This window comes from Ammospiza nelsoni, chromosome 2 (genome assembly GCF_027579445.1).
Source record: "Ammospiza nelsoni isolate bAmmNel1 chromosome 2, bAmmNel1.pri, whole genome shotgun sequence".
In the NCBI taxonomy this organism is placed as follows: Eukaryota; Metazoa; Chordata; class Aves; order Passeriformes; family Passerellidae; genus Ammospiza; species Ammospiza nelsoni.
Window position 1 is genome coordinate 117,269,586 of NC_080634.1, and position 13,647 is coordinate 117,283,232.

General features: G+C 44.3%; 1 protein-coding gene across 5 annotated transcripts in view; it reads left to right on the plus strand.

Moving 5' to 3' along the window:
• The window catches only part of ERG (ETS transcription factor ERG), a 149,081-nt gene that overhangs the window by 103,252 nt on the left and 32,182 nt on the right, over positions 1-13,647 (plus strand). For 4 of the 5 annotated variants that reach the window (XM_059493843.1, XM_059493846.1, XM_059493847.1 and 1 more), the window contains one exon: positions 13,133-13,350. In XM_059493843.1, coding sequence (XP_059349826.1) covers positions 13,133-13,350 — 218 coding nt within the window. Of the gene's footprint in view, positions 1-4,454; positions 4,585-13,132; positions 13,351-13,647 lie in introns of all 5 variants that reach the window. The other variant, XM_059493844.1, reaches the window with a different exon arrangement.

Sequence of the window (13,647 nt, forward strand, 5' to 3'; positions counted from 1 at the left end):
GTGTGTGAGAGTTTCTTTTTGGGATGGTTCTGTTTTGATTTATTTGGGGACAAACAAAGAATGTTCACTTTGTCTACCATAGGTATGAAACAATATTTTCTTCTGATCCATTGATTTGGCTGCATCTCTAAGTGCAATATATAAAAAAAAATCAGTCTCTTGGAATGATTTTATCTAATCTGTGAGCTAAAACAACAATATCCTTACTTTATACTGGTTCAGCAGAGTAAATTTAATATCCTCAAAGAAAAGTAGGCACTTAACTTTATTGCTGTTTCACTAAACCCTCTCCTGTCTTTGCACCCAAAGAAATGACTTAATGCTGTGACATTCAACCCTGCCTTAATTTCATTAGTCATGTTTTGTGGCAGATGACTAAAATAATGTGTGCAGAAGTATGAATCAAGATATTCATTATAAACAATTATAGGAAGGTATGCTGGGCTATGCACTGCAAAGGTTATCGTGACAGGAAGTCATATTTTACATACACAGTGGGCATATTTGGAAAGTTCATTCTGAATTTAGAAGGATTACCCATCTGAGCAATATTCCATATGCTCCTGAAATGGAGAATACCACGAGAGGCATGCAATACTACATATGTAATTATCCAGTGTATACATGGGAGCTCCAGAGTAAAAGGTGTCTGAGGAAAAGGAAGGCAGAAAAACGTAAACAAAAGATTTTCTGCTCCAGTGCTGTGCAAAGACGGAGAGCACTGTTAACAGAGTAAATTTTTAAAAAGTAATGTAAATTTTGGTTTAATTCCAGTTGTCTGATGTGGAGAAGTCAGTAAAATATACAGAATTATAGAATCATGGAATGGTTTGGGTTAGAAGGGACCTTACAAATAATCTTTTTCCCACCCCTCTGCCATGGACAAGGACACCTCCCACTGTCCCAGGCTGCTCCAGCCCCAATGTCCAACCTGGCCTGGGGCACTTCCAGGATCCAGGGGCAGCCACAGCTGCTCTGGGGAACTGTACCAAGGCCTCCCCACCCTCCCAGGGAAGAATTACTTCAGTACAAAATACACTTGGAAGTGAATAAAAGCATCCATAGAAACAAAGAAGGCTTGAGCAGCATTTCCAGAAGCTTTCAGGCAAGGAGATTCACAAGAGCTGAATGTGGTCAGTGCTCTCTAAATAGCAAAGTGAAAGTTTTAAACACGTGTGAAGGTGAACACAGGGTTTAGTTGAGGTGTTGGGGTATGGGTTGGACTCGATGGTCTTGAAGGTCTCTTCCAACGCAGGGATTCTGGGATTCTGGGAATTCTGTGAACCCTCTGAGCTTCTCCAGCTGGTTGGACTTGCTCACCCACCCAGCAGACACCGCTTTGTTTTCCTGTGGCTCCCTTGGGGTGGGGGATGTTGGAAGCTGAGACTGCCCTGTCGGGGCAGGTTTTGCAGCAGGAAGATGAGTGACCCCCTGGTGACACAGCCACGCTCACCCTGGCGTGTGCACGTGCACAAACACCACGCACAGGCCCTGCAGGGAAGTGACGGGTCACCAGGAGCTCAGCTCGTGGCCTCCATCCAAGTGTTATTTCCCTCATGCTCTCAGGCATTCCTAAAAAACGAGGCTTCTCTGGAAAGGAAACTCCTTTGGATGCATTTTTTTTTCTGGTTTCCTCAGTGCAGTGACTGTAAAGATTTCTTCATTCCTTCCCATGCATTTTTAATCACTTTGCTGATGTGCTTATCCTTGGTACATGCTCTGCTTTAAGGAAATGTATTTTAATACCTCAGTTATTTTTACTTTAAAGTTTCCTTAGAGATTGAGGGTGGGATCCTCTAAAAATGTTCATGTGTACATATACTTAAGAGTGTGTGTATATAATTAAATAAATAAATAAATAAATATACATATTACAGCGTCCTGTGTGGGCCGCTGCTGGTGAGAGAGAGACGGTGAATCTTGTATCTTGATCAGAAGGCTTATTTATTAAGATATGATATAATACATTATAGTTATACTAATAGAATATAGAGAGAGGTTTGCAGAGCTGCTAGCTAAGCTAAGAATAGATAGAAAAGAAACCCACAACAAAGTTGTGTCCAGGGACTCAGTCCCCTAGCTTGCACTGATGATTGGCCCTTAATTATAAACATAGAAAATGAGCCAATCAATGTGAATCCTATTGCATTCCACAGCAGCTGATAACAATTGTTTACCTTCTCTTCTGAGGCCTCTGCCTTCCAGAAGACACAGAAATCTGAAAGGAAGGATTTCTGTGGAGAAATGTCTGCGACATATACACACATAAATATATATGTAATATATATCTTACCTATATATCTTACATATATATATATATATTACCTTTATATATACATACACGTATATGTGTATTTTATATTATAGTTATATTACATACATTATATATGTTGGTTTGGGTTTTTTACATATATAAAATAGGAATAGGTAATTATATATATATAAAATTTATCTATGGTTATAAATAAGATATTTATTCTATATTATTTATATAATAAATTTTATTATAGATAAAATTTATCTATTTATCAACCCACCAAAGTGGACAAATATTAAACGTAGCAGAATAAATTATAAATGTAGTATACAACCTTGTAATTTTCCTTAGATAGAAAAGAGTTTCAAATGTTACCATAACACTGGGCAGGTCTTTTGAATAAGGCTAAAAAATAATGTGAAAATTTTTCTCAGTAAAGTTTCCAAACTTTATTGAGGGTAGTTACTGTGTATAAGGAAAAGCTTTAATTCTAGACAGAGAATAACTGATTAACACTCTATAATTCTTGAAGAAAGCCCACCTGAACTGCTGGGGCTGGCCAAGATGTAAAGGATTTTAAGAGGAATAAAATATGGGTAAGACTGATGGTTTAGAATGGGGTCAGTGCCTTGTTTTGGGCCCTGGTTGGTCCCAAGACTCTCTCCCAAGGTTATTTCCCGGTATCATTTTGATCTGTTAGCTCCTAGCAGGTGTGTGCACCCTCAGTTCCCTTCCTGTTGGGCTCTGGGCCACTTTACAAACCTGCAATCAGCTTTGCAAAACAAATTTTTGCTGGAAAGGTTGCTGAAAAAACACTCAAGATGTTTGTACTTTTTAACAAAATAGAATATTGGCTGCTCCTTCAGATTGATATCTGAAAAGCAAAGTAGCAGCAACAGGCTAGTCTTGGGCTGAGATAGAAATTAAAGGGTTCTACATCAAAGTTTTCCCACTTTTCTAGAAATTTTTGCAGGCCTAGAAATTTACAGCCAAGAATGAAGACGCAAAAAACTTTCAGCTTTCAAAGTTTATAATTGACAATACTCTCAAGATGAAAAGGAAGAAAAGTCTATTGTATTGACTGGAAGAAAAGTCATTCAAACTTCACTGCTCGAGTCTTTCCATGGATGGAAGTGCTAAAATAAGCATACAAAGCTCCAGTTTCTTTAAAAATGCAATATATTGTATGCAATATACAATCTGCAGGATATATTTGTATTGTTTCCAGCCCTGGTGATTTAAGGTTGACATAATCATTCAGGAATACTTATTCTGATCATTGTGCTGTTGCAACCCTGCACCCTCTTCAGCTCATGGTGCAGCTGATAAAACCTGGTGTTGCCTCAGTGTTTTAAATACTTTTCCAGCACTTTGTTTGTGCCGGAGGAGATTTTTGAGGTCCACTTTCACTCAGGAGCCTGCTGCCTTTCTCTGGTTATTGTGAATGGGCAGAGCTGCTTCCAAGCAACTTGAAGCCCTCTTAGGTGCAGGGTGGAAGTTTTCATCTCTGTGGAATCTATAAAAGAGTTTTCTACTTCTATATATTAAATATTGACTTAGTGTTAAGCTATTTATTTGCACATTGCTGACAGATAAAAACTGCAGATGAAATAATTGATTGTGAAATGGCAACTCTTTAAAGCAGCTGCTCGTGCCTGCTCTGGAAAGGGCTCTACTCAGTGTGGTAATTTTAATGTGTGAATTAGGTAGTCCTAAACACAGCATACAGCTTGGCATGAGGGAGATATGTTTTCTAACACTGATTTTTAGTAATTTTTATCAAAGTTTCACCATCTGCAATAACAAAATGGTGATTTTTTATTTTCTGAAGCACTTGCAGACATGGAGTTGAATGGCTCATGCTGCAAATATTACCTTATGTTTTGCTGACATTTCAGGAATGACAGTTTATTAGAAATTGTGATAAGGCACCAGGGTCTGCATTTGAATTTATAATATTTCAGAATTTGTTCATTAAGACACAAAATATTGAGCCTTTGGGCTTAGCCACGAGGCCTCTGCCCACGTTAGCGGTGAAGTCAGAGTTACGCAAAGAGGGCTGCAGGATCAGGCCTCAAACATCTGCTGCCGTTTCCCAGAAATTAATCTAGCCTGCAATTCCATAACTTCACTTTGATGGATGCTTGATTATTCCTATTTTCAAGTGGGCCTCCAAACATCCTTGTATTTTTCTCAGCAAGAGGTGAGGAGAGCTGATAAGTGGCAGCACCAGGCCTGTGTTTGGATTAACGCGGAGTCTCCAAGTGCTCCCTGAAAGGAGCTGGAGGATGTTGGCTGAGCTGGCAATCACATTCTCATGGGTGGAGGTGAGGACAACATCTGTCTTTCCTATCTTGTACTTGCCAAGGCTTTTTGTTGTTCCTGAACTCTCCTCATGAATATAATATGTGGGGTTTTTGTCTGATCTAATGAATCCAAGACTCGGAGATTTAGAAGGAAAACATATTCCAGATGTGCCTTGCAATTCCTGACTCAGGTGACTGCATTTTAAGCAGTAACCTTTTCCAGTATGTTCCCCACACCATATTGAATGTCCTCCTTCTGCAAACGGTCAGGGGAGGCTTGTACAAGCATCATGATTAATAAGCTACAGCAAGGCTAAAACATCAATCATTTGCCTTTTGTTTCACCCGATTGCTGCTGGATGCAATGAATCCAAGGCTCAAAGGCTTGGCTTTGGAGCAGGGCTGCAAATTTTGGCTCTTGAAGCAGTTCAAGCCCAGCTTGTTTCCTCGTGCAGTGGTGCCTGCTGCAGACGTGAGCAGAGTCTCACACTGGATGAGTTCCCACTGCTCAGGGAGGTTCTGGTATCCAGCCTCCCTGTGCTCTCTGCTCCAGCCTGGAAATGGCATTCCTGTTTGAAATTAGGCTCTCACTCCAGATGAGCAGCTTCCTAGAGCATCAGAAGATGCAGTCTGAGGGAGGATAGGGTAGGAGAGCAGCAAGAAAGAAGAGTGACTTGCTCAAATCTTGTGCCCTGTGTACTCTCCCCCACACTCTCACCTGTCCTTTCTTTCAGTAACAGTTTGTAATTCAATTTTTAATTCAAATTACAAACAGTTTGTGATTCAATTTACAAACCTTCAATAACCAGTGTTACCAGGTATACAAGGGGATACCAAGAGCACTAAAGCATGGAAACACTTAAGGAGCTAATTGCACGGCCTTGATGAGAGCAATCTTCCCTCAGAAAATGCAGGTCCTCTCCAAATGTGACTGTTTATTACAAAGTTTCAACATCTGCAAAACACACGCTGGTGTGTTACAATTAATCCTCATAATAAACGGTTTGGTGAAAGTTTTTGTTTAACAGCTTTTGGTCCAATTTAGAATGAAAATAAGTTGCAGTATGTCAGAATTCTTTTTAGAACAGAGAGGTTTTTTCTGCCCAACTGTAGACATCTGAGAAGTGATAAGAAACAGCCCGTGTCTGAATGGATTGTGGCTGTGGGGAGGACAAAGCTTGTGCTTATCTATGTATTATCATGAAATCAGATTAGAAAAGCAAAATGTGTTTACATTGATGAGGAGAAATACTGTAAAACTGGTGTCAAAAAATAGATTGTATAAATGCAATGCATATGGCAAAGTTAATTAAAAGTTCTTTATCGCAGTGTTGTTGTAAGCCAAGGGTAACAGGTCCTTTTGGGAGTCCGGGAATGCTGTCTGAAGAAGCAAAAAATGCATTTTATTTCTCTAGCATCTCAATGTACAATGAGGGGTTTTGCTGTGTTTGTGTCCCCTCATTCATCCTCCTCCTTTGGTGCAGTTCTTGCCCAACCCCATCCAACCTTGGACACTTCAGGGATGGAGAATCCACAATTTATCTGGGCAGCCTGTCCCAGGTTGCCACCCTCCTAGCCAAGGATTTCTCCCTAAAATATAATACACACCTGCCCTCCTGCAGTTTAAAACCATTGCTCATGAATAAAAAAACAAACAAACCAAACAGGTCGCAGTTTAAAACCCATTCAAATGCCTGGGTTAGAGTGGCCTCCAAAGTACTTTAAAATCCTGCTGCTGTGTTTATTCCCCAATATCCCTCATCCCAAGCAAATTCTGCTGCACAACCACACACCTTATTGTCTTGTGTAGCATTTCTTGAGTTTGACCAAACTTTAGAGAAAAAAAAAGTCTTTGTCCTTAGTTCCTGACATTGCATTTAAAGGAGGGGCAGCTTGCATGTGCTTCTCATGATGGGAACTACTTCAATCACATTTCCTGTAACTTCATGTTTCTAGGCCAAGTAATCTTGCATTTGATTAAGTAAACACCTTTGTCCTAATGACTTTATGCCTACTTTAAAGGCGTTGCTGCACCTATTGTTCTACAGATTTGTCAGTCTGTTATTCTTTTTTCTTTTTTTAAACTTATCAGTGAAGTGTAAATCAAAACCAAATAGAGAAATCATTTTGTTCTTTTATCATTAGTACAGAAAGTCCAAGGGAGAAGCCAGGTTTGGCATAGTATAAGCAATTAAAATATAAAAAGAATATGATGAAGGAACATGGGTTTGTTTAGATTTTGTGGTTGTTTTTTTTTTTTTTTTCCTGTGATGTCATGAGAGGAAATATGTGGAGAAAGGAAGATGAAATAAAGAATATTCATGTTCAATATTGACCTCAAATACCAGCAGCTCTGCTTCACATGATCTGCATGAAAGATCCCTCCCACCTTCTCCTTTAAGGTCCATGTGTTCTTTTCTTCATATCCCTTTACTCCAGACATTAATTACTAGAAATTAAAGACTTAATTTCTGAGATGTCAGGAGAATATGCTGCATCGTGTGAAATTCAGGAAGATGACCCATTCACTGCTAAAATTGTTGTCAAAAAGTTACAAACCTTTGCAAAACTGAAAGAAGCCTGTAAGGCATCTATTTTGTAATAATTATTAGTGTTTACATTTCTTAATCCCACTTATGGCCTGATGTTGCCAAACTGCTCCAGAGACAGCATTAATATGGATGAGAAAAAGAGATTAACATGTAAATGAGTAATGAAAAGCATTTACTAGGAATAGAACTGGCATCCATATGTAATAAAACCTTGCCAAACATTGTCAGTATTAATAGCTTTGTTTACATTTCTACGTGGCCAGACCATGCCACTATTTTTTTCATGATGGTGAGTTCTGACAATTTTTCTATTAGATTTGGTCCAGGAGCTTGCATTTGCAATTATAACGCAAAACAGATTTTGAAGTCCCTGTATTTAGGAGAGAAATAACCCACACTGCTTTCCATCAGCTGTTCCAGGACAGCAGCTTACTGGTGGAGCCTTCCTTTCACAGCTCACACTTTGGGGACACCAAGCCATGCCCATCATCAGAAATTCCTGTAGAACTGAGAAATGCTTCCTATTGCTGGCTGCTTTTCCCCAGGATGAGAGTCAGAGCTGGTTCTGACTGGTTGGATCAGCATCCCTGGGTCTTGTAGGGTCAGTGGATTCAGAATAGCCTGGGCCAGAAATCCTCTCCTTTTAAGCGGTTTAAGTTGATCCCAGGGCTGGAACCCTGCTGGAGCCAGGCTGGGAGAGCTGGGGGTGCTCACCTGGAGAGGAGAAGCTCCAGGAAGAGCTCAGAGCCCTTCCATGGCCTAAAGGGGCTCCAGGAGAGCAGGAGAGGGACTGAGGACAAGGGATGGAGGGACAGGACCCAGGGAATGTGATCTTGGGAATGAGGAATTGTTTCCTGGCAGGGTGGGCAGGGGCTGGGATGGAATTCCATCCCTGGACCCCTGGCAGTGCCCAAGGCCAGGTTGGACACTAGGGCTTGGAGCAGCCTGGCACAGTGGAAGGTGTCCCAGGGAGGTGGAATGAAGTGATCTTTTAGTTCCCTTCCTACCCAAGCCATTCTTTGATTCACTGATTAAAGATCATTGAGAGGAAGAAGAGGCTGAAGAAGACCTGAGGCTGATTCCAGCATGGTCCACATCCTTTAGTTGTGCTGACTCCTCATGTCTTGCACAGGCTTTGATGGCCAGGGCAGCTTTTGTCACCCAGGGAGGGGAGATCCCTGTCCTGCTGTCCTTCCAGACAGGCCACCAAGACCAGGGAGGGTGAATGTCAGAGGATGTTGTGGGGTGCACATTAATGAACCTCCACACAGAGCCTGACCCACAGCACACAAAGCTGGCAGGAGCTCAGTGGTTCCTGCAGAGCCTTCCCAGACCTGACAGTGAGCACTAACTGCTAACCAGCAGGATGGATACAGATCAGTGCTAATAAACCACAGCTAAACTCAGTCTAATAAACCACAGCTAAACTCAGGCTCAGCTTGCTTTCTCCAGGAGTTTTCCTCTCAAATGTGAAGTTTAAATCTGTCTCTTGGGCTCATTTATGTTTGTCTTGTTTTGTGTCCATAGCTGTAGATTTCCACACAGCCCTAGGTAATTTGGTTTGTATTTCCAGCATTTACAATGCTTATCAGGAAGTTTGAATGTTTGCGTGTTCCCTCTTCAGGCAACATAATGGACACCCATAGCACAAGCAGTGTTTGTTGTCATTAGTAATGCCAATAAATAGAAAACCCTTTTTTTCTTGTTGTTCTTTACATTTATACTTACCCTAAATATCCATAAATTAACTTACATTAGGTGGAGTCATTTTTAATAGGAGCCAGAAAAATTTGCTTTGTGTCACTTGTGTGGGGAAGTATGAGAAATAAATCCATTATGGATTTATTTCTCCATTCCAAAACAGGCTTGATGCCTGAGTGAACATTTATAGTAGTAAATGAGTGAACAGTTATAGTAGTAAATACAATACTCTAACAGTAGTATACTCTTTATACTATTTACAGTACTAAATACAATATTCCACTATTTACAATAGTAAATAGAGTTAAATAATGTTTTATTTGCAATCTGTATCAGCTTTCTCCTGTATAATTCACCCTTTAGTGTATTTACTGGAGCTAACTCTTTCAAAATCAACATTTTGGTTGGTGTTTTTTGTCTCATGGATTGGGGCAGAAAAGAGAGAACTGTGCATTCAGTAGTATCAAGCATGGGATGCACTGTGATCATCTGGCCAAGTTGTGTTTGTGCACACATATATTTAATTTTGGGGAGTTATTTCATGAAAAAATCTCCGTGGGCTGCTGAGAAAGAGCTCTTTATTTTCCTTCCAGTGTAACATCTTTCTTTAGTTCTTGTTACATCATCCCTGCTACTTCATTATCCAAGCACATCAAGTTCCCTGAGGTTTCTCAGTAGAGCCAGGGAAGAATCCTTGAGGAGCAAGGGACCAGTGGCCATCTCCCCCCACACCTCCTTGGTCTGCAGGTTTGCTCAGAAAAGGCTCTTTAGAAAAGCTTCAGACCACCAACAGCAACATTTCTGGCATGACAAAAAGGGGAGGTGTATCCTGGCATCCTTTTTGTCTCACAGAACCAAAGAGGCAGAGGTAGCTGGTTGTATTTTGGTGCGAGAGAAGGAAGGATGGTAACTGAGAAGTCACTGGGGCAGCCTAGTGGTGATCTTTGCACCCAGGTGACATCTGAAAATCAGCAGTAAAAGGGTGCAGATCACTGCCTGAACTCAGTGTTAGTAATTCAATCATGAGTCTCAGGGAGCTTGAAGGGCCTGAGATCCCCCTCCCCAAGCCCTGGGATTAAGGGGTGATCTCAGTTTTCACAGGCAGTAAGAGGCTGGAAGTGATGTCCTCACCTTTGCAGCTATGAATATTAGCAGAGTGCACCCCAAGGCCTCACAAACAAGATGGATAAAAAGGAGGAAATGTAGAATCACAGAGTAGAAACTCACCAGGATGAAGTCCATCTATTCCCCCTGCATAGAACATCTGCAAGGGTCACACCATGGGTTTTCAAATGATCAAACACTGATTTTTAGGGCAGCATGTGACTGCTGGACTCAGCAGAGCCCTGTTCAGCAGCCAGGGAGGGTGGGAGCCTGCAGAAAAACACTCACCTTCCCAGAGCTGGGGAACTCCCATCCCTTTCTCTCTCCCTTCTCCTCTGCTGACAGGACCACGTTTCTGGCTGTCAGCAGCAGATCTGGCAGGAGCACAGCCCACCCACACTGCTTCACAGAGCTCCCTGCCCTGAGTCTGGCTCAGGATTCCCCTCATTCCTTGATCCTTGGCCCCCAAACTCGCAGCCATGGCCAGCTGGCCCAGCCTCCCCGTCAGCTTCCATCAGCCCCTGGGCCCACACGGAGCCTCCTCGCTGGCCCAGGGCTGGGAATTGTCCCCAAAATCCAGGGAGGAGGTGCTGGGCTGCAGCCCTGCTCCATTCCAGGCCAGGATGGAGTCACACAGTGGGGATTGTCCCCACAATCCAAGGAGGATGTGCTGGGCTGCACCCCTGCTCCATTCCTTGCACACAGTGGGAATTGTCCCCACAATCCAAGGAGGAGGTGCTGGGCTGCACCCCTGCTCTATTCTATGGCAGGATGGAGTCACACAGTGGGGACTGTCCCCACAATCCAGGGAGGAAATGCTGGGCTGCACCCCTGCTCCATTGATGGCAAGATAGAGTCACACAGTGGGCCACTGTCCTTTCACAGAGTCCCTGAGGCTGGAAAAGCCCTCCCAGCCCATCGAGCTCAAGCTATGCCCAATGCCCACCTTGTCACTGAGTGCCACATCCAGGCACTCCTTGGACACCTCCATCCAGCACCTCCCTGGGCAGCCTCTTCCATTTCTTGAATTTGCACCCTTATGCACCTTGTCCCCCCAAAGTGACCCCTGGAGAAGCTGGATTTCCTCAGAATTCTGCTTTTGGAGGGTGCCCCTGAGCCTGTGCCCTGCTGGAGGACAGTGTGGCAGCCTAGAGCTGCTCTCGTGCCTGGGGAGCCTCATCTCAGGTGGGATGTGTCCCTTCAGGAGTTTCAGCCCTTCCCACACTTCTTGGTGGATGTGGTGGCTACAGGCTCTGCCTCACTCACAAGACTCAGCTTCAGATAGCTCAGGGAAGGAATTGGTGCCAGCAGGAATGCTTGGCAGTGGGGATAGAGGGTCACTGTCCCTCCCTCTAGTTTCTGTCTGACCTCCAGACCGATGTGATGGCACCTGATGGGCCCTGGTGCCCTCAACCATAACCCCCATGCTGCCATGAAGAGGATGGGAAGCCCTTCCACTGCTCCAGAGTGGAATTTCCACCAGGAAGAGTTGCCATCAGAGGGAAGAAAGTGGCTGGTGGGCATCATGTCCCTGTGTTAGAGGTTGTGCCCACATCTCTTGGCTCCTGGTCCAGAAAGGACTTGGCTGGGTCCCTGAGGAAGGAAAGGAGGATCCCAGGGGCTCAGCAGGGCCTGGTTTTTGGTTGCTGCTCTCAGGGGCTGCAATTTTTGCTTCATTCAGCAGATCTCGCCTTCTCTAGCTCTACTGAGACCCCACAGACCTGGGCTGTGCTGCCCACCCTGCCCTCTCCTCTGTAACCAAGGTTTGGTGGTGTGTGGTTGTGTTTCTGCTCAGCTGCTCTGGGAGGGTCTCCCCAGGGAGAGTTCCCCCATCAAGTCCATCTATTTTTAAAAAGGACTTAAATCTTATCCAAACCACATCAAAGTAAGTGGAATTTTTTTTTGTTGGGGGTTTGGTGGGGTTTGCAGCAGGCCTAGAGCCCACAGCAGGACTTTGTTTGCCACTATGACCAGGTGGCAAACCTCTAATGTCAGGGAGAGAACTTCTAATCCAGTGAATTTTCCTATGAAACTTAGAGTGAAAAACAGAATAAAATATGAAAGAAACATTGCTATCCAAGCTTTGTTTTCTTTTTCTTTTGCATTATCCTTTGTATTATCTTTTCCCTTTCTCATAGAGAATTGTTATTTCTGGTCACTGTAGGTAACTAACACCCTCAGGCATGATCATGCAATATTCCAAGCATCTTTTGTAGGGATATAAACCACACTATTATTTGTACCATTCCATGCCATCCTCTGCTGCACAACTGTTGCAGCTGTCCTGTCATTTGCTGACAACATCTGTCCCCATGGGTCCTCACCTTCAGTGACAACAGTGATGTGCCTAAAAGCTAATAGAACAGAACAGAATAGCCAGGTTGGAAGAGACCTTCAAGGCCATCGAGTCCAGCCCAGCCCCAACTGAACCCTGGCCCCCAGTGCCACATCCAGGCTTTGTTAAACACACCCAGGCATGGGGACTCCACCACCTCCCCGGGCAGCCATTCCAGAACTTTCTCACCCTGGCTGGAGAAACCTTTTCCCTGCTCTCCAACCTGTATTTCCCCTGGTGCAGCTCGAGGCTGTGTGCTCTGGGTGTGTCAGTGCTGCTGGAGCAAGAGCCCAGCCCCAGGTGAGCACAGGCACCTTTCAGGAGCTGTGCAGAGTGATGGGGGCAGCCCTGAGTCTCCTTTTCTCCAGGCTGAGCACCCCCAGCTCCCTCAGGGCTTCCTCACAGGGTTTGTGTTCCCAGCCCCTCTCCAGCCTCGTTGGCCCCTCTGGATGTGCTCAGTGTCCCAAGGTCCTTCCCAAATTTGAGGCCATTTCCTCTCCTCCTTTCCCTTGGGACACAACAGCAGAGCCCAACCCCCCTCAGTGCCCCTCCTTCAGGGAGTTGTGCAGAGCAATTCCCAGAATTCACAGAATTCAAAGAGATCTTCAAGACCATCGAGTCCAGCCCAGCCCCAGCAGCTCAACTGAACCCTGGCCCCCAGTGCCACATCCAGGCTTTGTTAAACACACCCAGGGATGGGGACTCCACCACCTCCCATTCCAGAACTTTCTCACCCTTTCTGTAAAACACCTTTTCCCTGCTATCCAACCTAATTTTTCCTTGATGCATGAGACTGTTCCCCTCCCTGTGAGATGGACAATCCCTTTTTCCCTGGGGAGCCCTGTGCTGTTTGCCCTGACCTGTCTCTTGTTTGCAGGAAGCGTTATCGGTGGTGAGCGAAGACCAGTCCCTGTTCGAGTGTGCCTACGGATCACCCCACCTCACCAAGACAGAGATGACAGCCTCCTCCTCCAGTGAATATGGGCAGACCTCCAAGATGAGCCCACGTGTCCCCCAGCAGGACTGGTTGTCACAGCCCCCGGCCAGAGTCACCATCAAGATGGAGTGTAACCCCAACCAGGTGAACGGGTCAAGGTAAGGAGGCTGGGGGTGGCTCAAGAATGGGGATTTTTGTGATGAGTGTGGCTCAGTTGTCTCAACCTGTGTATTTAGCACCATTTCAGGTGCCTCATTATCCCACCTGGCCACTGCTGCTATCCTAGAAGTCTCCAGGTTGCCCTACCTTGACCTGCAATCCATGGTCATGTGTTACAGAGGGTCTGAAATGGTGCTATTGACACAGACTTCTCCTGAGCTTGTGCAATGCCTTTCCTCTGACTGCTGATCATTTTTGGATGTGAATTTGCTTTGCACACCAGGTGAAAGAGCACA